Consider the following 27,996-nt stretch of genomic DNA (forward strand, 5'->3'; position numbering starts at 1 on the left):
CCCCTTCTCGTGTTCCATTAAAACAAGCCCATCAGTGTTGCCGCCCAGACGGAATAGTAAGTATGACTATTGTACCGAAGGGCTAGGGTTCGAGCCCCGGAGAAGACAGATGTTTGTAAATATATAGCACTCTAAATATATGGTGAGCCGAATGTCCTTTCATGTGGTTTGGTGGTAAGGAAGAGGGGTGAGACCACACTCCGGGTGCTCTTCCTCAAAATTGGGGGTGGAAGAAGTCTAACTTCCTTGAGGTTCTGGCAATCATTCTTCCATGAAGTATGGACTCGACATCAAACAAACAAGCCTCACAGTGTTAGACCAACAAGAATGAGCTTTATTTCTGAAGGTATTTGGTAAATGTCCAAAACTTCCTCAAAATCAACAAAATTATCAGTAATTTCCGAAATAAGGCGAAATATATGCGAGGAATGTCAAAAAACTAGTTCCAGCAATTTCCTGAATCAATTGCATCGCTGGACAACATCCGCATAACGATACGGCAAAGTCCCAGTGCCCCTTATGCGTTCCTGGCCTGCCTTGACAATAAAAATGTTATTAAAATCTTTCTGGTAACTAAGATTTCGAGGAGTACATAAATTAACTAATCTCTCAGGCATGATTTCGAAATAGTTAATATTATCTCTTTCTCTCTACTTTTACGCTGAATCGCGTATTTAAAATAGACGTCTCAAAAGCGAAGAGCAAGTCTTGTTATTTACCTTCCACTTCCGCAGTGCGACTTGCTGGCACGTAAGAGCGCTTTTCACGTGTCTCGTTTTCAAAAGAATTTTTTGCCGAACGCTTGCGTTTCTTCTTTAACTGAAAACAAAACAAAAAGTTTTACGTTAGTTGTATGAACATTTTTATTTTTTCTTAACATATTGCATTAAACAGTCACTTCTGCTTTATTTTGTTTGAAATCTCCAAATTTTTCTCCGTAATTAATAATCAGAGAAGTTCTATGCTACTACCATAACATCCAACTACTATGCATTACATCCGTATACACTTCGAAAAAGCCTCCAAAATTTGTAATAATTACCAAAAAGAAATCATAATTCCAGTTATTTTACGAGCAGCGTTTTTCAAAGTGATAAAAATTACAGCCCTACAAATTGAAAAGTATTATAATTTCAAAAAATAAATTCTCATTCAGCCTGTAAATACCTTTACACAATGAGTTTTAATAAAAACAGAAGTCTGTGCCGAATGAATAAAAATATGCCTCACCTAAAATTAAGAATGTAATATCACTTCTTTGGATTCGATTCATGAAAAACCTTAAGAATTTACACTATTCTGATACTTTTTTTTATCTTAGCTTACAGGTAGAAATATGATATATTAATGAATAGCATAAAAAATTCTCAGCATTTAATAAAATCAACTAGACGTTTTTCTTTCGGATAATTTAGTTCTAGACTTTGAAAAGTAATTAAAAAGAAGAAATTACTTCACATGAGAAACAATTTGATAGAATTAAATCAAACGTCTTTTAAATGGAGATTTCTTTGTAATATCTAAATAATCAGATATAAAAATTTGTGAATATAATATTATTACGCATGAAAATTCCGAAAATAAAAATGCTTTTTTCAAGAAAATAGGGAATTTCCCGGAAAATACCAATAAATTTATTCGCAAAACTTTTACAAACTGTTTTTTAAATCTCTCATTTTCTTATTTACTTATTTTTTAATTTTAAATATTTTTATGATGGAAAACCGTTACTTTTTTAATATTGTCCAGTAATGATTCACATATTAAATAACTCAATTTCGTTTTCTGGATGGGAGCATTGCTACAGTAGGCTTTGAAATGGCACTACAAATGAGTTCAATAAATGGAAATTAAAATAAACAAAAGAAGCTTAGTTAAGATTATACATAATAAAAACGAGCTGTAATTTATTGTAAACGCATCATACGAAGCACTGAAAGGAAATGAGGACCAAAATGCTGAAATCTCTTTGATAGAAAGATAAGCAACACTTATATTCAACAGATAAATACACTGAAAGAGTGTTTCGTAATCCATGTTTTTTCCCCCTAATACATATTGTTTTGCTAATAACGGGTCAAGTTATCATGTATTGCGATCATTATATAAAAAGTAGGAAGACTATAGTTATGGTAATATATACATTGAGGGTCAAACATATCGCATCATATTAAATGCTGAAAGTAGCCATCTTTCATCTGCAGATAGCAAGTCGTTTGGTGGTCCATATCTGAGGACTTAACGAACTAACTGTAGCTGAATCTTTTAATAGAGTTGCAATTTCTCTTTAAGGAGATGGATTGCCTTTGGTTTAATGTATAAAACAGAACATTATCTTCAGCTATGTAAGAAGGAATTTCAAAGTTTAGAGTACTAAGTTTTAGAGATGTGTAGCAATGGTTCTTTGGATGTAATGCAATAAGACAGAAAGAAATTACAGCTGTCATAGATCTGCAACTATCATAATTTTTTAAATGAATAGTAACAAAAATTTGATCAGCAGAATAACGGAAACACTTTTAAACGAGTCAAAGACACTGAGTACAAATGTGACAGAGCGACCGATCATGTTAAAGGAATACGATGATAGTAACCAGCTGCTTCGAAGATCACATTGTGTACGAAGAAATATAACCATTAAAAACTCCTATTTTACGGTCAGGTTTTGGGATCACGAACAAATCAGTTCAAGACCACTAAGTCTGCAATTGATGGCATCAGCCACATTCAGCGTATTGAAATATTTTCGAATATTAAACGCTGAGTCGCCAGTTGCTTATAAGAAGAAATAGTAATTATCTTCATTTTTTTGCTGTGGCGCGAAACGTTGGATATTTCTTAGGGCATAACACTATTACAAATGCATTTGCCTACCTTATAGACTATATCGTCTACAAACTATAATTTTATGTGCGAGAGAAGAAGTTGTATAAAGGAAATAATATGAATATGTCTACTAAAGTGGGTTAATAAAATATTTTTTAAAAAACGTTTTCTATCTCTATACCCCGAAAAGTTGCTTATCCCATAGCTATGCAAAATAAATAAATAAAAAAAGTTTTCATATAAAAATATATCTCGATTTCGTATGGCATTCAAAGTTTTGAAAAATAAAAAAAATTTGCTCTTTTTTGTCAATTTTTTATAATTATTATGTAAGGTATTATGTTAATTTTATTAATAGTTAAATTTTGAGTTAAACTTCTTTTCCTATCTCTTTTCAACTTACCACTTCCGGCTAGAACGTAGTTTTAGAGTCACATCTGAATGCTAATGAGGAAGAACGGTATTTATCGTGAAGTTCTACTGTCTTAGTGAGAGAGATATCAGATATTCTGGCTCGCGTCCGCCTTTTTAGGCTACTCTCTCGTAAGCTATAATTACGCTCGGCCGTACTTTAGGCCCTTGATAGCTTCACAGTCAATTAGCGTTAAGGAGCCAACTCTGTTAGAATTTTGATAGCTTCGGCTATATCTCTTTAGTTAAGATTAGTTTAGTTTAATTCTTAGTTTAAGTTGAAGCCCGAGTGTCGGCTTTATTGTACAATTCCAAGACGGAGTTCTGTAAAATCTTTATTTAAATAATAAAGGGTCTTTTAACCCTTTCCAAGTTTATTTACTGTCTCACGAACTCAAGCGATTATTCGCTTACTAGTTCTTAAGATTCTTCACTTTTAACTGTAACTTAGAATTACACAGTGGGGAATCCTACAACTAAATTCACAACTATCGAAATGGAGATCTTCTTAATGTGACTTTTGGAACATGAAAAGGTTTGAATGAGGAACACGAACGTGTGATTTCAAATTATTCATTGTTCGCGCAAAAGGCTCTAGAAACAGTTTTTATGAAAATAGCAATATTTCGTTATTTCTGATAATTTTTCGTTTTGAACAAACAAAAGGTAAATAAATTTATGATTTAAATTTTTTTTTTAATTCAAAAGAGTACATCTTTAAGTCAGTTTCTTGAGAAAACATCGTGATAGGAGGATTGTTCTAATCAAGTCGTTTCTTACACCAGCGTCAGACGCTTAAGCTTCATCCAGAGTTTGCTGTCATAAAGCTTTGTGTTTTAAGGCATTAAAGTCATTAAGTCTATCCACACTTGCTTAAAAAGGTTTGAGCCATAGCCAATCAGAGAGAGAGGAAAGTTCCGCATGTGTAGTTGACTCAGGGAAATCGTCGACCGATGTTTGATTTGCTTTGATTGGTCGGCTCTTATACCAAGTGGCACACAGTTGAAAAGTTAGAACATTTAGGGAAACTTTTTAAACTCGATAGAGGCTACATGCCTAAAAGCCCCGTAATAGTACCCTTCCTTGGTCCTTGGTCTTTAAACCAGTTTTTCTGACGTAGCAAAGTTTCAAAACTGATATAGAGACGAAACTCGTCTTTGATCACTCGGGATTTTAAAACAACCATTTGAAGGAAATTTTAGGTGCTTCACAGTGCAGTCACAAGTTTTGTACCGTTTTACAGCCTGGGGAGCTTGACAGGGGGAGCTTTTGAAATCCAGTTGCAGAGATGCACTAGTCTTTAATAGATTTTTGATCATACTTAACGCTCTTTAATAGTGGAGAAGGTTAGATATTGCAACTATCCCACCAAATGGTGTTGACGTAGTTTGCCGCTACGAAGTTGAGTTTTCGAGTGATGAAGTATCAAACTGTTTTTCCTTGGAACGTTATCAAGCTTTTAACAGTAAGCGCAGCCCTATTTCTTTGATATGTCTTCTTTCATCTACAATCATTGCAAGGGTCAAATTTTCAGGATAAGCAAACAAAGCATATCGCTGAATTAACGTGTTGATTACTTATAGTAAATTTTGAGATAAATATCGTGATGTTCTGATAACTGAAGAAAACTATCGTTGGAACATTCGCGAAACTTTTGCTGCTTTAGATCTTGCATCAGAAAAGTGAATAGCAATTCAAAATAAAATGTATGAATTGCTTTATTTTATCAATATGTTCTTCTAAGCTCACATAAAGTCTAAGAACTCGATCTGCTGCCGTCTTGTGCGGATAAGCGGATCATGATCATGAGCTGCTAAATCTTCTAAAATTTTATCTGACTTAATGCCAACAGAAATATTAAGTAAGTATAAATAACCCTTGCTCAATACTTTTCTGTCAACTTGAGAACTGGAGAACTTGACATGTTCAAAGCGAACCAGTGGAAATTTTTTCACAGCCAACGAATGTTTCCTCGACTGTTCCACTGAAGGATTTTGTCTTTGTGGTAACACCATCCAAGTGATAGGTTACAGAACTGCAATTCTTTAAAGTGTAGGAGGATATAGCTCACTGCAGGGGTCTTACAATGTGTGATTCTATTTTGTGGATGACATCATTTTTCAGATCAGTATTAATTAGAATACCATCTCTTCCTATCACATCAAGTTCTTCAAAGGAAATCTCCTGTGCAGTCAAATGGGAAATTATGGTAGAAGCTATATCATTAGAATTCCTGTAAAAGAAGAATTATGGCCGATTTATTCTGATTCCGATTCTTGTATGAGAGAATAATGGTCTTCTTTTTCAGTTGTTTGAAAATGCTTTGAATTAATTTTTTTCAACTACCAGCTTGTCGTCTTTTCTTCCATTAGAGTACAGACCAGAGGCCCGGTGGCGCAGTGGCTAGCGCATCGCGCAGCAGCACCACAGGTTCGGGGTTCGATTATCGGGCTCGGTAAGGTCGACTCAGCTTTTCATCCCTTGATTTCCATCACTTGGGTCGATAAAATGAGTACCAAGTTCGCTTGGGGACTAAGCACTGGAGGTCCTGCGACAAGCTGACCACTTGTTCAAGACATATGCTTACTCACTCCGGGGCCCACGGTCAAGATAGCAGATTTCGGGCACTGCAGGCCTTGGCCCGTTAGGGCTGTTACGCCACGGAGTTTAGCTTTTAGAAGAGTACAGACCACGTAATGTTGTTTCCTTGACAGATTAATTCTGCAAATCATTTCTGTTCTTACGAATTTTCTTCTTATTATTTTGCTTTTCTGAACGACGTGAGAATTTTCGAAATCAATTATTATTTACATAGTTACATTATATTTATTGTACTACAATTAATACATACCAGTACACAATATAGCTACATAATAGATGATAATTTTAGTCTCCGTTTAAAAGGATTTATAGTAAATAATTATGAAATTTTGCCATTCTTTTTTGCAAAAAATTGTGTTTTTTTTACCTTTTTGCGCAAAAATTAAATAATTTTAATGCATATGTTTTTAGCTTTTTTCATATTTCTCATGCGCCAAAACTGGCATTCGGACATATGGCGTTTTGATAGTAATGAGCTTACTAACAAAAATAATTGACGAAAAGCATCAAAATTTCTCCATTTTTCAAAACTTTGAGTGCGATGCGCAAACAGGAGACATAATTTTATTTGAATTTTTTTCAAGCTCAGGTGGGTGATAGGTAACTTATTTTTAAAGAGTTTTTTCAGCCAACCCTATTGTCTATACAGAATGGTCCAAAAGACAGTAAATATTTAAAAAATTTGTAAAAATTCAGAAAATAAATAAGGCAGTGAATTCGCACGGAAATGAATCACAAAAAGTGGTTTCGTTTATTTACTTAATTATTGCGTAAGTTCTTATATAAAATTAGATTAAATTTATATTCTGATTTCATATATTCTATTCCAACTTTCATATATTTGACTGAATTCAAACGTCAACGCAAAAAGTTTTTGTTTGAAAATTTTACCGATTAATCGTTGTATTACATTCAATGATCACAATTTTGAAATCCTACTGAATAGCTTATGTAGAATGGTAATCTGAATAATTATTTTGACGTTATGAAAGGAGCTCCTGGCACATGAATGAATTGTTTCATTAATTATTTTGAAAAAAATCGTTACTTACAGCATGTGATACAATGTATTTTATCCGTAAAAGACAATAAAATACTTAAAGTAGCTTACATTTGTTTTCGGACACTTGTATTTTTGAAAGTTATTTGAATAGATCTTGTATTAAATATTGAAACACAGACCAAATTTTTCCCTAATTACAATGGTACTTCGGTATACGTCCGCTTTTGAAATACACCCAGCTTGGAAGTGAAAATTTTGATTTAAAATACGATATTTGTTTGGAATACGGTTCGAATTCGATGGTCACGGCTGCGCAGACTACATTTATTCATCTCTTTAGAGACAATGCTACGACTGAGTATGAGCATCAGTGCATCTGTTGCTACTGTCCAGTAAACAACCTACACTATAAGTCTGAATTTTCAAGTTATTTTGTGTGTTTTCGCATAAATTGTTTGTAAATTTATTAACCCTTTGCGGCACAGTGTGTCCGGTCTGGACACACCTAAACATTTCCTTCTGTACGCACAGAAAAATTCAATAAAAAAGGATTTAGAGGTTACTATAGGCTACTCTGAATCTTCTTTATTTATAGTAGATGGCAGCTCAACACAAACCAGTCCATATATTTTAGCCATGTTTAGTTTTTAAGACCCTCGTTTTTCAAAGAAATCTTCCAGACTTTTTTAGGGTATAAAAGGAATTGTTTGAAAAGAAATTCCTATATTATTTTTGGCTGTATGCTAATCTCCTTATTATATATTAATTTAAAATTTTTACCTTAAAATCTTGCCTAAAACGGGAACCCTAGGTGTGCCCAGACCGGGCTCACCGATAATCTAGGACAACTAAGAGTCTGTATTCTTTGTTTCTCCGCATCTCATCAGTCAGTTTATTGACAACAATACTCGTTTCAGTACTCTTTTTGAAGCTCTATTCAATCAGTGTGCCACTTTGGGCACACCCACAGAATTAAAACGATAAGTGCTATCTTCACAAAATTTTACTTGTGTACTCCTCTAGGCCTAATTAGACTGCCTATCTTTTTTTTCTTTAATCAAAACTTTGACTTTAAAAGGTAGCGTGCCGGAAAGGGTTAACAATGAGTTTTAGGGGAGTTAATGAGAAGAGTCAAGCAATGAAAATATTTTTAGGGTCACCATGAAGGTGGAAAAAAAATATTGCTGAAAAGTATGAAGATAGTACACATATATGGACACATATATATGGTTATTGCATACCGTATGTAGAATACGACTGTGAAAAACAAAGACGCTATTAAATCAGTTAACGTTGAGAAGGAAGCGAAATTGATTACCAAAGATCAGAAATGTTAGAGTTGGTGTGGACAAATACTTCGAACAACGGGTCCAAAATCCCTTTTTTTTTTAGTGCATCATACGAGCAAACCGTCGCATGGTTCGATGATACTTGTGTACCGATTGTTTTCCTGTGAGCTTATTGTTTGCCATGACGTCATGAGGAAAGGAAGAGGAAAACACCCCTCCCCTGTAGAATTTGTAAACAGAAATTGCATATATATATGTATATACATAATATAATATAGTATTCTTTATATTTAATTTCAGATTTCTCACTTTAACGATTATTATCTTTAAAGTTTACCATAGACGGTGAACACTTGTTTACAACGGCCCTGAATTTGGGTAAACCAGCAAAATACACAATGCACGTGTAATTTTTTTATAAATTTATAGATTTGCATACATTTTTATTTTTTATTTCCTATTTTGTGTTGTAAAATCAATCATTAATTAATATCTACTTAACGTGAGACGAAAATCTAAAATGTTCTGCGATTATTTTAACCAAATTAGAATTATCATGTGCGTTTGGAAAGTATTACTTTTTAGAGTCATTAGGTTATTTCGAAGCAGGAGGCATGAAAAATGAGCAATGCCCTCGCCGGGATTCGAACCACGGACCTCTCGAATACGCGTCGAGCATGCTGACCACTACACCACGAAGGCATGCTAAGAAGATATATGCTAAATACCTTATAACTTGTTTACCAAAAATAGTAACAGCTCCATAAGTTATGTTCCAAATTTAACTATTGATGATTTTAAAGATGCTAAAAGTATTCAGAATATTAAAAAAATCTTTGACGCAAAGCGTTCAACTATATTTGATGTGTTAAAACGATAAAAATTGTGTGGAATTGTTCAAAATGCATTGACGTGTAGATCACATTTCAAGCTAACACGAAGGAATCTTGTATTTATCCTATGAAAAATCAAACAAAACTTAAAAATTAGTGCTATAAAACTCGCATCAATATAGAAGAACAGACTACGATAAACGTTAACCCTGAAACTGTAAAAGAGTCATTTGGACACATGGATACAATGGAAGATCAATAAGCAGATCATTAGTCGAGAAGAAAAATCAAAATACAGCTTTCCATTCGTCACATCCGTGGTAAGAAAAGATATTTATCAGATATTTATTTGTTTTTTATTTTATTAGTTATAAAGATATTAATAATGCTATATTTGAAAACGAAATAAAATTTAATATTGGATCCGATGGGCGAATGAATTGTTGTGAGATGAAAGCCACTGAAGAATTGAATCCGAAAATTCTGTTGCCTACTGTTAAGCATGAAGATGGAAGCATGGTTCGGGTGTATTTCGCTGCCTCTGGGATGGGAACATAACATTTTATCGAAAATAATATAGATCAGTATAAATGTGTAAGTATTCTTAATGAAAACATAAAAGCATCTGGAAGGTAATTTGGGATACAAAATACATTCAAGTTCTATCGTGATGACGATCCTAAACTTACAACCCTAGACATTCTATCATAGTTATTATACAACTGTCCTGAAGTTGTAGTCATTAGGTTAATTGGAAGCAGAAAAGATGAAAAATAGCAAACGCCTTCGCCGGGAATCGAACCACGGACCTCTGGAATACCGGCCCAGCGTGCTACCGTTACACCACGAAGGCACGCTAGGAAGTGGGAGAAATACCTTATAAAGTTATCGAAATTCCTCAATATTCTTCGAATTTAAATCCTATCGAAGATCTATAAAGTGAGTTGGAGAAAAGGATAAGTAAAACATTATATTTTTTCGAAATCCCTATTGTAAGCAATTCTTTCAGATGAATGGAACATTCTCACGATAAAAAGTTAGTAAAACATGCCAAAAGTGTCTGAAAAGCGTAATTTTAGCAGTTCGAAGTGTTTGAATATCATGTGAATTTATTTTCAGAACTTTTTGAATAAACTTCTTTTTTTTTTCCCATACCTAAAACATTTCAAATACCTTTTTCGAAAACAAGTAAGTTTTAAAAATGAATAAACATTAACTGATATTTGTAAACAAAACTGAGAAACACAAGCGAAGTGTGAACCACTGTAATCGTAAAATGCTAAATCATAAATACTCTTACCAAAAAAAAAAAAAAAAAAAAAAAAGTAATAATAATAATAATAATAAAAGAAAGAAAAAGAAAAAAAAATGCTTCATTGCAATCCTTTCTTAATAATGCAATCCATTTCACCCAACTGTTTGATTTCTAAGAATATTTTAAATTCTTATAAAATTTCGTATCTCCTTGCATATTTCTAACTTTTATTCTATATTATAAATTGATTAACATAGTATGATTTGACGAAAAGGACCAAATTCGTCAAATCATAATGTTTTTAAATATAATTTAAATAAAATATCAGTATTCGAAATCAATACTAATGATGTAACGCATTAATATGTTGAATCAGATTAGGATTAGAATGCCTTCATTAATTAAAAAAAGTTATTACTTGAATAAAAGCCTGACTTCTTCCTAGAAAAATCTAGAAACTTACCTGAATTTCGTAAACTGAATGAGCTTTGAAATAAGCCAAAATATCATCTTCGGTATCCCGTTTCTGACGAGATCGTCTGCCTTCAGCATTTGGAAGCAGAACTACCGATGAAGTGCCACCTACACGAAATGTGAGAAAATTAATATATAATTATGTTCTGGAGTATTTGAAACTATTCTAATCGAGAAACTAAATGCATATACGAAAATAATGGCTTAAAAATTTTTTCTCTAGTTACATTAAATAAAACGCAATTAACAAACTCAACTGTATTTATTAGAGATAATTTTTAAAAAATGCATGTTTGCTTTAACTTATTTTTGATTCTCCAAAAATTACGATGGCGATGTCTCAAAAGTTTTCTTCTTTAGCGTTTTCTCTTCGTACCTTTATAGCAAAGGATTGCATTGTTTACTGTTCGGTCTATAATATATAATATGTTGTGACAAAGTTTCAAACATTCCAATAATTTTTATAATTGTTTGAGCTGTGAATTCTTGCTCTGGTAGTTGTGCAAGTTGTTCTATTCTCCACAAATCCTTTATTCATCTGTGTTAATAGTAAGTGTCTCCTTATCTAGTTCATTACTGTTCAGTTTTATGCACTAAATTATGTTGACATAAACTAACGTTAAAATCAAGTTGTTATCTAAATTTCGCTATATTTTCAATGACTTCAGCAAAATGGGTTTTAGAAACCAATGAAATCATTTGCACGATATGATATGATATGTTTTAATATTGCTTTCATACTGCTTTCCGTTAATTCATGCCATGCTTCGCCTATATTTTTGATAGCATTTCTGTGCTATAGCTCTTCCAAACTTCCATTAACGTAAGCTGTCGTAGCTTTTATGGCTTGGGATAAAGTGTGGTGCAATAAAACTTAGAGTACGGCTCGTCGTTGCTCTTCCCGCCTTGTCTAGTGATAATTGTCAGAACATAAGAATGAACGGCCCCCGCATAGGAACATTTACATGGGAAGTCAGCTCTAAATTTCATGTCAAGAAAAGTGACTAAGCCTTTGAAGCGAGAAAAACAATTGCCGATCCTTCTTTGAAATCTGATTATAATTATTGGAATACGGTAAAGTGCTCTAGGCTACTGCCTAAAGAGATGAATGCCTTCGTGGAGGATTTTCAAAAAGAAAATGGCCCGTAATAACATTGTACATGGGTAAAACCGTAAAAACCAAGCATGCACTTAAGCCGTTTGCCTGGGTTCGAAACCCGATCGAATTACCAGCATTCAGTTGTCTTAACCACTAGCAGGGCTTTCTTTCAAGGAAATCGGCTAAATCCCAGCTATTGTTAATCATAAATAAAATTTAAAAAGTAGTTAAACTTTAGTAGCATGAATTATGAAATTTCATAGAATGGTGTGATACTTCTTTGGCAATATGAAGCAACTCCAATGCTGGAACACAGAAAAAACTTTATTTAGCACTCAAAATGGCGACATACAAAACAAGAAGAAAAAAAAATTCTAACATTTAAAAATGAATTACATTCTTCGTGCGAGAGTCGCACGTGGCATTGTAGCCTGGTTTCAAATACTGCCATTCACAAATACCTTAATGTTCATCTAATTAAATTATTTATTTTAAACTACTAGATTTTAATAATATTTAAAGCTGTTACAATGGTTGTTTTTAATCCATGAAGTTGGCAACAAACTCCAAGTGATTAACATTAGGAGAAGGGCCAATGCTGCATGTGTACGGTACAGACATTTCACGAACTGTGAACATTCCTTTTTTTATACTGATATTAATTAAAAAGTTGAGACTGATAGCATGAAGTAGGCCTAAAAAATCAAAGTAGATGGATAATCTTTAGAGTAGAAATCTAAATTAAATAACACAAAAAGTACTTATTTTATGTTCATTATAAAACACTTTATCTGCATTTGGATCTTGTTAAAAAAAAGTTATCTGCTTTGTTTCGTTTTACAAAATCTTTCCAACTCTTTATTTAATGCGTTCTCCACTTATTGGAATCGTATTTCCCCACATTTGCTGTTATGGAGGAAAGGATAAATGCAGTAGTTTTTACTTTAACGATTCACTATCAAACCTCTACTCACTACTAGATAACATTCTTCCTCCTTGGAAAACTTGCATTTGCTGCATGTTGAGCGCTATCTTGTCTCTGTCATTCAATGCCTCGCTGGGTGCAAGAGACAAAATATCATTTTCAGTTATTTGTTTGTTGATAACCACTGTGGGCTGTTCCATTTTCACAGCACTCCAACCGGCGATATTTAATGGAGCACTTTTTTCCGTTACTCTGTTAAAAGAAAAAGAATATTTTAAATGTCTCTCATATCTTAAACCAAATTACTTTATTACTTTTTCAGTTAATATTTAAATGAAAGGAACTGATAATTAATCTTAAATAATACAGAATCAACAGTATGCTGTTTATTTTCATTTTTTCTTTGTTGTTCACAAATGTGTTTTCTTTAAGTCATATAGTTCTATTTTAAGTTTACCCAAACAGCTTAAATTCTTTACGTTGCTCTTTTCTTTTTGTCCTCATTTCTAATTTATTTTAGAAGTATTTATGTTATGCTACTATAAAGGAATTTTAGCATCTACAGAAATATATATGTTTACGTTGTAGGGTTCCTCACTCTTTTTGGCTAAAGTGAAAGTCGAGGAACCTAGCGAACTGTTAAGTGACTTCGCTGAGTTCAATTAACTAAAGACGTAGACTCAAAAAGGGTTAACTACCCTTTATTTCACTTAAAATAAGATAAACAGTTGGCCCCTTTCTCAGGCTTACAAAGCCTCTACTCGGACTTTAACTCAAAATAAGAAATAGGAACTAAACTATAATTAACTAAGAGAGACTTAGCCGAAGCTAAATACAAGCTTTAACGTAATTGGCCCTTAATTTAAACTTATCAGGTTCAATGTTTCTTCTAACCTTCTTCGGAAACATACAATGACCTGACTAGAACAGAGAGCTTACTAAAGCTATGTTCACTAATTGTAGTAAGTAGACAGGATACAGACGAAGGGTATACAAAACCCTTTATTTTTTTTTTCTTTATATACAATGACTTCCGTACTTCGGAATACAATGACCCTCCACTCGGGGTCTAACTTAAAAGATATCAAAATAAAACTAAACTCTAATTTAACTTTAGAATAAGATTGGCCTTATAATAACAGGAAGCGTATGTAGCACAGAGACTGTGAACACTACAATACGTTTAATTTATCAAGAGGATTAAAACCTCTGGCCTGGAAGGCAAAGTAGCAACTGCGTAACTTCTAAGGTAAGCGGCCTGCTTCGAACTCACGGCTTCCTCTCTTCTGCTTGGCAAAAAGGCCACACTTAAATACTTGGCGTTCGCCAGACAACTTTGCATAAACTCCTTCACGCTTATAATTCTGGCCGGAAGTAGAAAATAAGAAGTGATAGTAAAGATTTAAAATAAAATAAACGTTAGTAAAACTTAAGATCCTTACATACTTCCCGCCAGAGTTAATTAGTTTGAAACTGAGGTCTAAAACGACCTTGTTGAAAACTTTTAGCTCTAGAAACTAACGCGAGGCCAAACTTTTACAAACATAACTTAGCTAGAAACTAGAAAATTTTAAAAGAAAGAAATTTGTTACAATAGCAGCTCCCGGAATATACAACAATCTTTTTTCTTTTTCATCTGTACTGCATCAAAACAGGAGCTTTATTCAATTCTGGTTCCTTCCAGAGATCTGGAAGGAAAACTAGTTTAATGAAATGTTACAGAATGACATTGCAAATAACATATAGAATATACTTTTCTTAACATTCTTATTTCATTCATGACTATTTTAATTATCTCTCCCCGTGCTCTCTGACATGTGTTGTAAAAACACCAAACACGAATGTGTTTCTGTCTATGTGTTCAACACTTCCTCCTACAATCAAAACACTAACGTGTTAAAATTCAACATACGAGACCTCTTAACACACCCTAATTTCAACTCTAGACCCTGAGGTACTATTCTGAAAGTGGCTAACTCTAAAGTGTAGCGTCAGAGAGCCTAACTACATCATTCAACCTTTAACACATATTCACCATGATTTAATCTTTACAGTCACACGAATAACAAATTTTTTAACATTACTTTCACTTTTACCATATCACGTTATTTCTAAACATTCAAAATAACAGTTCACATGTATACAAGAACATATCAAGATGCCGTTAATTTTACACATTTGAAAACATACATTAGTAGTACATTGTTAACTTCTATTCTTTTCAAAGCAAGTGCCAATTCTTTCTACATTGAAATAATACTACATTTCAAAAAGTCTTTCAGACTAAAACTTCTTTCTTGTTAGAATGTTTTAAATAAAATTTATACAATAACTTTTTACAATATTTAAGTCTTTATACAACGCTATTATACATCAACTTTAGTTTTACGCGCGAGTAATTGAAAAACATAATAAGAAAATCGGTCACAACTCATTTCTCGCCCTTTTGGCGATAAAGGTAGACCTCGCATGAGGTAAAACTTCTTCAAATCTGCCACTTGCAGTAAGAATGAAAGATTAACTTAAGTTTGTAAAGTAACACAAAATTTTACTTATCTTTGTAATATTCAGACATCCTTTTCTGGGCCCAGTCTTTAAAGGTGCTGCAGACCGTAGCTTGGTTGATCCTCCTTCTTGTACGGGCTCGCCCTTCAGTGCTTTCCTCTGGAAGCTTCCGTTTTTCACCACTACGGCCACCCTTGAACATCTTCCTTCTGTCCTCTGCTTGTGGTCTTGGCCGTTTGAAGGCAGCTGGTCTTGGTGGAACCGGGAAACTTCTGTCGTGATCCTGCTTGGACCTCGTTGTTGGCCGTTCAAATTTTTCTTGTACTTTTTCCTCCGCCGCTGATGGCCCTTCCGCAGTTCGGCGACTTTTGCTGCGGAGAGTTCTGTCGGATGAGTCAATCTTCCGTTTCACAGCCGGGTTATAGTTGCCGTCCTTTCTCCCGGTCTTTTCCACATACGTCGTCCTTCTCCCTTCTTCATTCTGGGGGTGTTCGTGAACTCTGTTTTTTGGACGGTGGAACGGCTTCTTTTTCTTTGTACCTTCAATTTTTCCGCGGGGCAATTTTCTTTTCACTTGCTTCTGTCTCTCATTGGCTTGCCCTTGTACTTGTCGTTTTCCCACCTCTGGAACTTGTACCTGCGGTGTCTGCCGTCCCGGATCCTGCAAAAGATCTGAAAAGATTTGCATTTTATTACGGTCATAGAATGGTTTTATCTGGTCAATGTTTGCGGAACAGGTTTCACCATTTCTTGCCTTTAATACTACAACAGCGTGAGTTATTTTTTCTATAACATATGGTCCTTCAAAGCGTGGGAAAAATTTGGCAGTTTTATCTTCTGGTGCTGAAGAAAGTGAATGCTTAATTTTTAGTACTTCATCCCCTACTTTATAAGTTACTCCCCGTCGTTTCAAGTCATAATACAATTTTTGTTTTCTTTGTGCTACTTCTGTATTCTTTTTTGCTTCTTTTATTAGTTTTTCTATATCACCCATTTTAAATTCTGGGGCTCTTTGTTGCACATAAAATAGTTTATCTAACGGTGTTATAATCTTTCTGCCTAGAAATAACTCAGCAGGAGTTTTTCCCGTTGTATCATGTTTTGCGGTCCTAAGGGCGAAAGCAAATTCATTGACATAGTTATCCCAGCTTTTATGAAAATTTTTAACATAACTACGGATAATTTTCACTATATTTCTGTTGACCCGTTCCGCTATATTTGATTGCGGCCGATACGGGACCATTTTTAAATGACGTATGCCCAGTTTTTGGCACATGTCTTCAAATATATTACTTACAAATTGAGGACCATTATCCGATATAACTTTTAGGGGCGCCCCGTATTTTAAAATATATTTATTTAAAATAGAATCGGTAACTAATTTCGCGGAGGCTCGTTTTAAGGGAACAATTTCGGTCCATTTACTAAAATGATCAACTATAACAAGGAGATAGCGACTTTTGTTTAACTGACTTTTTGGGAAAGGGCCCAATAAATCGATGCCGATTATTTCATTTGGAAATTCGGATTTAATACTATTTAGAAACCCGGCCGGGCGGAAATTAATATAATTAACGGCTTGACATGTTGGGCAGGACTGGACATACGCCCTTGTTAACTTTTGCAGTTCAGGAAAGTAGACTGCCTCGCGTACGCGTTGAGTAGTTTTTCGAATACCAGCATGAGAAGCTAAAGGGCTGTCATGGAGCTCTTGCAGGATATTTAATCTAAGACTAGCTGGGATAACAGGTCGAAATTCGTTGTTGGAATTCGTAGTTTTTGTATAAAATAATAGACCATCTATTAGTTCGTAATGGGCCGCCCTATTTCTTATCGCCACAATATCTTGGTGGCTAAAATTTTCAGGATCCTTCAAATACTCATAAATACTTCCAAACTCAGGATCCTTACCCAGTTCGGTTATTACAGTTTCTCGGGAATTTATTGTACACGCTGTCAGCATTGCAACTTTTACGGTATTACCCTGTTCGTCTAATTTAATTCGTGACAGGGCATCTGCTACGATATTTTCCTTTCCGGGGGTATGCTTGATTACCAGATTATATTCTTGCAGCTTGAGTGCCCATCTTATTAACCTTGGGGATAAATTTTTTCCAGAGTACAATCTAGTTACCGCCGCATGATCAGAATATACTGTTATCGGCGCCTTTCCAAAATAGACTCGGAACTTTTGCACTGCTAACAGAACTGCAAGTGCCTCTCTCTCGGTCGCGGAATAGTTTCTTTGTGTTTGATTTAAAGTTCGGCTAAAAAATGCTACTGGCTGCTGATTTTGCGAAAGTACCGCTCCTACCGCATAATCCGAAGCATCCGCTGAAATTTCTAAATTTTCATCCTTTTCAGGAAATTTCAACACAGGGGCTTGCGTTAATGCTTGTTTTAATTTTTCGAAAGCACTATTGGCTTCGGCCGTCCACGAGAATCTTGCCTTTTTCCTTTTTAATTTTAACAATAACTCAGCGATAGCCGCAAAATCTTTTATAAAGGACCTATAATATGAACAAAGTCCTAGAAAAGAAGAGAGCTTCTTTGCCGTGTTTGGAGTCGGATACTTTTGTACAGCGATTATTTTTGATTCATCTGTCTCGATCCCTTTTTGCGATATTTTGTAACCTAAATATTTTAATTCAGGGGCTGCAAATTTGCATTTTTCGACATTAACTTTTAGACCGGCCTCATTTAATAAAGAAAACACCTGTCTTAAATCCTGTACATGTTGGTCTAGATTATCACTAGTAATAATGATATCGTCTAAATAGATAAATGTGGACTTTCCGAGAACAGGTCTTAACACAATGTCCATGCATCGCTGAAATGTTGCTGGGGCGCCTGAAAGGCCAAACGGCATTCGCAAAAATGCATAAGTGCCAGACTTGGTTATAAAAGCAGTCTTAGGCACGTCCTCAGGCCTGATCCCTATTTGAAAATAACCATTCGTTAAGTCTAAAGTTGTCATAAATTTGGTTGATTTTATGTTCCTTAAAATTTCTTCTATAATCGGTAACGGATATACCGGATATTTCGTTATGGAATTTAATTTACGGTAATCAATAGCGAATCTCCACCTTTTTGGATGCTCCAAAGGATAATCATTATTTTTCTTACATAAAACCACCGGACTAGCATAACTACTTGAGATAGGCGTTACGATCTTTTTACGTAGCATATCGGTAATATGCCATTCTATAATTTTTTCCTTATTCTTATCATACCGGTATGGTTTTTGACGAACCGGCAATGCATCTCCGGTGTCAATACTATGGTTAGTAACCTGGGTAAATCCTGGAATATCACTAAATAAGGAAGCAAATTCACTTACCACTTGTCGGATTCTATCTTGCTCGTCGTTAGGCAGGTGGTCGAGATTTAACCTTGGCGGTTCAACCTTTTCTACACGCACTGGTTTCATCGTCAGCTTAAGAGACGCTTCATTAAAATCCAGTGTAGCTTGTGCGTCTGAAAGAAAGTCTATTCCTAGTATTAAGTGTGCTTGCAAATTCTTTACTATAAAAAACATCACCTTTACTTGTTCGTCCTTGATACGGATGTACAAAGGTACTTTACCTACGCACTTACATTGTTCTCCTTGCGCCGCTAATACTGTTGTATTATCCGCATTATATATGCGGTATTTGCGAAAATACTTTCTAAAAAAGACTTCTGCCACACAGGAACACTGCGCGCCGGTATCCAGGAGTGCGGTGGCCGGGATATTATTTACCAAGACTTCAATCTTCGGAAGAGTTAAATTTTTCACCATTACTGTATTTAACTTGTAGGAAGAGGGGTTTTCGTGGCCTTCGGATTTCCGCACCCTCTCGTCAGCAGAAATCCGTTTTAGTTTAAATTATTTTTTCTTTCGGTGCTTTCCTTCTTTCTCCACTGGCCTTGAGACTTTTTTCCTGGGTTGCTATTGAACTGTCGACGTTCGCCGGCTGTTTTTGAATGCTCGGGTTTCCTTGCCCACTGATTCGCTTTTTCTCCGTAGCCATGTGCTTGAGTTTGCTGTAGTCTTGGCGTACCAAATTGGTTTCGCTGTTGATATTGGCGTCTTCTTTCGACGTCCGCCGTTCTTCTACTTTCAAACTGGATTGCTAGCTCAAATAATTTTTCCAGTGTAGTCGGATTTCTCAATTCAATAAAGTCTTGCACTTGGGGTAGTAACCTCGGCAAAATCACTTGAATTATTTCAGGATCCGGACGGTTTCCATACAAGAGCTTGAAAACGTGAATTTTTCTTAAAATAAACCTGGAGAGGTTTTCCATTCTTTGTTGATATATACTGAAAAGTTCTGTTTCTAATTTCGCACGATCCCTTACAACAGGGAAGGCTTTTAGTAGGGCAGTCTTGAAATTTTCGTAGGTATAGGTGGGACTTCCTGCTTGACCCAAGAGACTTCTGCCGATACATTTGAACCAGTTAAGCGCTTGGCCCCTCAAAGCGCTGGTAGCTAAGGTAACTTTTAGAAACTCGTGCACGGGGTAGAGCATGAAGTGGTCATCCAATTTTTCCAAAAAACTGGTTACCTGTGAGTTTCCATTAAACGTTGCTTCTGGTTTCATCGAAGCGCGCATGGTCTGGACAATATACCCAAATCCTTCCAGGGCGGCAGCTGGCATTTCTGGATTCTGAGCTGTTTCTGCAGGCAGCACAGGTTCTTCTTGAAACTCGGCCATGGTTATTCTTCGTCGGGCGCCACTATCAGGTTCAATGTTTCTTCTAACCTTCTTCGGAAACATACAATGACCTGACTAGAACAGAGAGCTTACTAAAGCTATGTTCACTAATTGTAGTAAGTAGACAGGATACAGACGAAGGGTATACAAAACCCTTTATTTTTTTTTCTTTATATACAATGACTTCCGTACTTCGGAATACAATGACCCTCCACTCGGGGTCTAACTTAAAAGATATCAAAATAAAACTAAACTCTAATTTAACTTTAGAATAAGATTGGCCTTATAATAACAGGAAGCGTATGTAGCACAGAGACTGTGAACACTACAATACGTTTAATTTATCAAGAGGATTAAAACCTCTGGCCTGGAAGGCAAAGTAGCAACTGCGTAACTTCTAAGGTAAGCGGCCTGCTTCGAACTCACGGCTTCCTCTCTTCTGCTTGGCAAAAAGGCCACACTTAAATACTTGGCGTTCGCCAGACAACTTTGCATAAACTCCTTCACGCTTATAATTCTGGCCGGAAGTAGAAAATAAGAAGTGATAGTAAAGATTTAAAATAAAATAAACGTTAGTAAAACTTAAGATCCTTACAAACTAGCCGGTGAATATCAGAAGGCACGTAATATAGGGCCAAGCGCAACAGCTTCAAGAGAGATTTAGCCCGAAGGCAAACACGCACTACTCAGGATTCCTAGCTCTCTCTCCCGAAGTAAGTTGAACCTTTCTTAAATACTACTTCTAACTCGTTTACATTCAACGCGATTCTAAAAACTCCTTCTGGTAGGGAGTAGCAAGTGGAAACAAGAAACGATAGGAAAGCCCATGAAATTAAAATAACTGTTATAAAATTAAAATATACCTTACAACATATAATTGTGGCGAAGTCTAGTAAATCAGCACAAATTTGGTACTTACGCAATAATTTGCCAGTAATGATTAGATGAACAGCGTAAAAAATGGAAAGGAACAGCCTAACTTTTATGTCGATAAGTGAAAGATAAATCAAATTCTGGATGAAAAATTTTGAGAAATGTTAATCCCTTCCAGCTTGGTTATTTCAAATTATTAATTCTTCTTTTGTCACCTCTGTTATAACTATGCTTTAACATTCCAGACGGAGCAAAGTTTTTAATTGTTTTGGCATTCAAATTTGCAATCTGCTGACGCAGGATATTGTTAATTGTTTTTGATTTTAGTTTTGCAGTCTTCAACTTCACATTAAATTTTTTTGCCACTATTCTTTCCTTCGCTAATTTTTATGTCAGCTTATATAACATAGTTTAAGTCTAGTTAGAATATTTTGTAAGGATCTTAAGTTTGACTAACGTTTATTTTGTTTTAAAACTTTACTGTCCTCTCTTATTTTCCACTTCCGGCCAGAATAAACGCGTTAATCGGTTTATGCAGATTGTACTTGCTAACGCTTAAGTATTTAAGTAGTGGCGTTTTGCCAAAAATAGAGTTAAGGGCTGTTCCCAGTGCGGTTTATCTGAGCTAATGGGGACAGCTAACGTAGCGGACCCATCTCCAAAACCAGTTTTTTTTCCCATAGGGCAGCAAGTTGAAATATCTGAACTGCAGGCACAATGGAGCTAGTCGAAACATCGAACTAACTCCGTTTACCTCAGATAAATCTCAGTGGAAACGGTTCTTTAGATATAGAGAGAGTGATCCTCCTTGCCACTGTACTTCACGCGAGCTTTCAATCAGTTGCTGTCCGCCTTTAAGGCCAGAGGTTTAGTCCTCTTGATATCTAAAGAGCCGTTCCCACTGGGGTTTATATGAGCTAACGGAGTCAGTTCCATGTGTCGACTAGCTCCGCTATACCTGCAGTTCAGATTTTTCAACTTGCTGCCTTATGGAGAAAAACTGATTTTGGAGATGTGTCAGCTACTTTAGTTGTGTCCGTTAGCTCAGATAAACCCCAGTGGGAACGGCCCTTAAGACGTATTGTAGTTTTCCGCAGTTTGCGTTCTACATACGTAATAATCTGAAAGGCCGACCTTACTGTTTGTCATCTGTGTAAAGTATTCAAAGTTAGCTCTTATTTAAATTTATTTAGTTATTAGTTCTTATATTTTTACGTTCAGACCACAAGTGGTTGGTCTTTGTATCCTGAAGTGCGGGAGCGCCTGTAATATTGTGGAGAATAAAGGGTAGTTAAACCCTTCGCATCTTAGTCATCTCCTCTACATTTCCACAGAATATAGGTTGAGTAAGCGTCTTGTTTCTATTCAGGATTATTAGATGTTTCCTAAACAGATTAGACGATCAACCAGTCCTGATAATTTAAGGAAAATTTAATTTTAGGTATCATTCATCTTAACTATTTTCTGCTATAAAGATATAGTTAATTTTTCAATAATAATTTTAATTTCATTAAGTTTTTAACAACGAAACTGGTACTTAATTATTATACTGATTATGGCGGTTGCAGTTAAGTACTCAATTTTTAATACTGATTTATTAAAAAAATAGCATAAAATATTTCAAAAGGCACGTAAAGGTCTTGATTACTAAGGAAAAGTAATCAAGACTTTTACGACTACTTAAAGACTTTAGAATCAGTCAGAACAAAGGAATACATAATGTGCTTTAGAAGTTCCAAGTAATAAGGTAAGGTTGCATAAGTCGTACAATCTAAGAAAAAATAGGTATAAATTGCAAAGCTTGAAAAAAATAAAAAGTGCGTGTGGTAATAATATCTTATGTCGTCATTGCTGATACTTGTTACAATAAAATTCCATATTCTCTTGAATAAAATCAATAAAATTTACGAACACGAACTTAATATGGCTTAGACAACCAGTATTCTAAGTCGTACCTATATAGATCAAGTCGTACTACATTTAAAATAGGGCAATTAAAATAAAATTTTCTTTTTCTCAATTAATTCATTTATACAATTAATTACAACAGCGACCACAAAGACATTTTTTCATTTTCTTGAAACCTCCAACACATAAGTCGTATACCCATCTTTTGCATTTTAGGCACTGAATCATTTTTTCTTCCCGGCCTTCCTCATAAATATTACAGAAAGAGGAACACGATGTGAATCAATATGGTTGACTAGAAGAGCAACTCATCTTGTCGGAAGAAGCGCAGTTGGCGCGATATTACGCCTATTTAAAAGGTACGACTTGCGTAATCTTATGCTACTTATGAATTCTTATTATAGGAAATTATCATTTACTTACGTAATATTATAATTAGATGTATGTTCACCTATTACAGAATTTTCCACCACGGCGTTTTCTCTCTTGTTAAAGTTAAGTTGAGTAGCGAAGGCATCGACAAGATGACGCTTAAAATTTTTCACCCTTCCATCCGCTTCATTATCAGCGAAACGAATTTCGGGTATTGATCCATTAGCCAGTTGTACAAACTGGAAAGGTGTTGAATACAGTACTAAGAGATCATTCATATTGAAATCTAAAATAAAAAAGAAATTGAAAAATGAGTTTTAATTTTAATCAGTTCTATTGCCTCATTTTACAGTGGCATAAATATAGAAAAAGATCAACTTGAGTGAAAGAAACTGCTGTAAATTTATGTAAATATTTGTGTTTATTTGATTACATTGTGGTTTTTATGTACTTTCATACTTTGTACTTGTGGTTTTTATGTACTTGTACTTTTGTTTAATCAAATTTGTGGCCTTTTATTGTGTTTGTAAATGTTTGTTTCAGGTATGATATTCCAATCTTGTGATTCTAAATCGGTAGATGTTTTAGTTTTGAATTAAAACCTCAGATATGGACAAAATGGTCTCGTCATGGCTCTTGGCAAAAATTCCTGTTGCCAAATTAACAACATTTGGCAATTTCCCACCAACTTGGCGATATTTTGGAAGTCTTAGGACAATTCATTCTTGAAACCTTGGAAAGGAGTTTTCTGGAAGCTTCCAAAAATGTTAGGAAACCCTTTTATATGCAGATATTGGAACCGATAATCAGTTAACTGAATGATTCGGTTCAGAGTCGTATGACTGTACTATTCATAATTACTGCTATAGATTTTGCTCTTTGAATGATTTTAGAGATTTGAAATATTCCTTCTGAGTTAAATGCAGAATTTTATCTTTGGTTTTCTTTGTGAGCTATGTACAGCTTTTTGTCTTGCTGGAGAGTTACTATTTATTTTAATAAAATGTAACTTTCATCCTGAGCATCTGACGTAGTTATTAAGAAAATCTCTACGAACTCATACCCCGAATCATAAAACTATCCCATAGTTTATGAGGTTTCATTCAATGGGAAAGATTTCCGCAATACAAATATAATCTCGAAGTATCAAATGCATAATTTTAAAAAACCAGGAAGTAAATTAAACCAAACAATCCAATTATAATTGAATAGATTAATAATTAATTTTATTCCTATGATGAAAATCTTTTGTAGATGAAATTTTCTTTTGACTGTAATATTTTAAGCTAATGGTTTTAAACAACTGAGACACTGTGATTCATAATCGGTCAGTTGTCATAAAAAATTATGTAATTGACTAAAAGATAACGATTCTTTAATAATTTAATATCAAATCAACTTTGATCTGAAAAATAAGTGTTTATATTTTAATTATATGGAAGTTAAACTTATTATTAAATTTCATAAAATAAATGTCTGCAGCCTTCAGCATTTTTAAAGTCACTAACTTCTCTAAATAATCAACTATGAGGAATTGTACTGCGATTTATATTATCTTGCAGTTCTTTCAATTTATGTTAGGAATTTCGGTGGTAATGAAATGATGTTTTAGATGAAAAGGAAGCAAAACGAGAAGAATTCCTATTAAACAAACAATTATTAAATGTATTTTTAAATATGTCACTTTCTTTAACTTTTCGAATATTGCTTCAACAAGGTTCGCCTTTAATCTGAAAATATAAAACATCTAACCAAACTTAAGTAATAAGCTGAGAGAAAATATTATTACAGTAAACTGAGTAAATACGATGTATTGTAATTTACATATATAAATTTAACATACTTTTTGTAAGATGGATTTAAAAGAATACCAGTATTACATTAACTACAATTGAAGCTGCAATTGAAAAATGTGATTTTATTTTTAGCTTCTGAATGGCAGTTGTTATTTTTGGATCACAAACAAAGCTAAATGAATTCCTTCTTAATGTAATAGATATATAGCCCTCTCTAAATTAAAAGAGCTTTAGTTTATGCAGGAAAGAAATCAGAATTTTCATTTTCAAATTTCAGCAGTGTACAAACATCATATGGGACATTCAACTACAAATGTTTATATATATTGAATATATATATAATAATTTATTTCTTAAACAATATTGATTAATTGATTATATTATCTATAGAAACCTCATTTTCATGCCTATCGTCCTTTAAGAGAACATTTGACATTTACAGCGAACCTAGGATAAAAAAAAATTTTACAGTAATAAATATAGACTTCAAAAGAAAAGTTTCTCAGTCAAGGGCACCCCGTTTCTTTTTCATGATTCTGGTAACGCAAGGAAGCACATAGATTTGAAGTACAAGATGATTTGACAGAGGTTACCAACACGTTTCGCTTTAATTGTATGTTGTAACCATTCAAAAGCAACATCATGGTGTATTATGTTGTAAGGATTATGTTAATTTTATTAACAGTTAAATTTTAAGTTAAAGTTCCTTTCCGGTCAAATTCTTAACTTCAACTTACTAATTCCGGCCAGAACGTAGTTTTGGAATTTGCTGAATATTTAATGAGAAGGAGCGGTATTTAAACCACGAAGTTACTTACCGAGACGGAGAGAGAAACAGAGTTTCTGAACTACGCGCGTCTGCCTTTTTGGCCGCTCTCTCTCTCAAAGCTGTTATACGCTCGGCCGTACTCAGGCCCTTGCTAAGCTTCGTAGTAAAATAGGTTAATTACTCTCATTGTACAACTCTCATTGTTGTACTCAACTCTCATTGTACCTTGATAGCTTTGGCTATACTTAGTTAGTTAAATCTTAGTTTTAGTTTAATTCTTAGTCTGTTAAGTTCAAGTCCAAAGTGCGGACTTTATTTGTTCACTCCCAGGTGGAGTCTTGTTAAATCTTATAGAAATAAAAAAGGGTTATTTACCCTTCTCTCTTGTTATTTCCTGTCTTCGAACTCTAGCGATTATTCGCTTATCAGTTCCTAGGTTCCTCACTTCCAACATTAACTTAGAATTTCAAGTGAGGGACCTTACAATGTCATAGTACTAGTTTATATCTTTCCGAAGATAAAAACAAAACATAGCATAAGCACATGATGACCCATCATTTTGGACTGTGTTGCCAGCAGCAGTACCACCAGCACATGTGCCACACATCTGCATACAAATCTGAAGGCAACATACAACTGATTAAACATTCGGATCAGTCATGGATTCATATTGTTTCATATTATGGACACGATGTACGTTATACACTCAATTGGCACTGTACAAAGGAAATTCTATTGACAGATCGCAGAGATCGAAAAATATAAGTTAATAAAAATCCATATCAATAAGTATTGTACTTATATTCAAAATATTCTATTACTCTACGTATAAAATGGTAAGAAATAAAGGCAATTGAAATGACAGAAACTATTCTTCTCTGAGCAACTTTCTCGCCATCTAAGCTGACTAATAAACCTGGCAAAGGGCCATTCCTTTTTATGGAGAATTTAACATTTTTTTTTTTAATTTTATTTTTCGACTGAGACTTCATAGAATATATTCACCACCATTCTATGTTTATGATAATTAGAGATATAGTTTAAAGAAACTTTTGTTTGTGTGTCTGATGACAGACTCTCATTAGTTTTATTATTAATAGGTTTTCCTAGAAACTCGTCCAATCATCTTCTTCTACAGAAGTTTCATTTCCCTATTAAAAAAATTACAATTAAAAAAAATATTATTTCATACTACTGCTACGCAAAACAATTGCAGGAAGCTTTTGTTGTATAAAAAAAGAAAAACCATAAAACCACAGAAAACTTTCACATCTTTGTAATTCTGTTTCATTGTTCTATCAATTTAATCCCAAGAAGTGCAAAACATTTATGTCATTGAGGTTTTTTACACTCATCAAGTGCACTTTAATACATTGTTCAATGGCAGTTACAAACCTTCTTCTGACTCATCTTCTGGTAACTCTTTCCTCTCATCAACTGGATTACTTGGCAGAGTTGGAGTTATTTCGGGTTCTCCACGTCCGAATACTCGGCTAAAAAAATTTTTAATGCGATTCCAGGCACTGGTGAAAAATTCTTTAACATCTTTTTTCTGTCTTCGTGCTGTTACACTCCTACAAATAATTTCCGTAAAGGGTAAAAATGTTATTTTAGTATCATATTTAGGATTTATTAAAGTATAAAATTACAATCAAATTTCGATAGTCCTCAGATTTTGGTACTGAGGATGGCATAAGTTAGAGAATATTTTAAATTGTAGGTCATTACTTACTGAGTTTTATTTTTACATTAAATTTTGATTTTTTGTATATAAATAAATAACAAACCCAAACGCCATACCTTAAGAATTACTTAATATAGTCTCACAGAATACAAAGCTATTATATTTTTAAAAAATAATATACGAAGAAAATAGTACAATGGGAAAGCATAGTGAAGAGAAAAATCGGTAAATGAGAGTTTAACCAAATCCGCTGTAATGAACTGAAAAGGACCTTAAGTATTCCGTAATATTCGATAGTCACTCGTAGTTCACTATACCCTACCTAATAAGAAAAACAAATTATCTCACAAAAATGCGTAACAATCGGCTAATGAATATCAAAAATTAGCATTGTCACATCTACTAAAAGAAATCAATAATAACCTTCATTAAAAATAACGCACTAAAAGTTAATAACCATTATTATTACATACAATTATAAAATTTGTTTTCCCTTCCTTTTCAGTTTCACCACATGCTAATAATATGACAAGATAAATTACCTTCCATAAAAGTCATGGTTCAGAGCTCTCGTGAGAAATTTTAAAAATTAGTATCATGTTGAAAACTTGACGAAATTCTGCTAAACAATTATGAAAATACCGAAAAACAAATCAGTAGAGGACAGCGATAAAG

The 27,996-nt window shown here is 34.2% G+C and overlaps 1 protein-coding gene and 1 non-coding gene across 3 annotated transcripts in view; both read right to left on the bottom strand.

Annotated features, from left to right (window-relative positions):
* LOC118183140 (uncharacterized) overlaps window positions 1–27,996 on the bottom strand; it is a 125,766-nt gene that overhangs the window by 57,057 nt on the left and 40,713 nt on the right. For both annotated transcript variants that reach the window (XM_085812859.1, XM_035352568.2), the window contains exons 5-9: window positions 27,033–27,211; window positions 23,124–23,358; window positions 12,766–12,968; window positions 10,682–10,800; window positions 720–819 (exon numbers count right to left, since the gene is read on the bottom strand). In XM_085812859.1, the coding sequence (XP_085668985.1) occupies window positions 720–819; window positions 10,682–10,800; window positions 12,766–12,968; window positions 23,124–23,358; window positions 27,033–27,211 (836 nt within the window). The remainder of the gene's footprint in view (window positions 1–719; window positions 820–10,681; window positions 10,801–12,765; window positions 12,969–23,123; window positions 23,359–27,032; window positions 27,212–27,996) is intronic.
* On the bottom strand, window positions 8,760–8,832 carry TRNAT-CGU (transfer RNA threonine (anticodon CGU)). The gene has a single exon. It is a non-coding gene; the product is annotated as a tRNA-Thr (tRNA).

This window comes from Stegodyphus dumicola, chromosome 3 (genome assembly GCF_044657685.1).
Source record: "Stegodyphus dumicola isolate Sdum_Otavi_A_Nest chromosome 3, ASM4465768v1".
In the NCBI taxonomy this organism is placed as follows: domain Eukaryota; kingdom Metazoa; phylum Arthropoda; class Arachnida; order Araneae; family Eresidae; genus Stegodyphus; species Stegodyphus dumicola.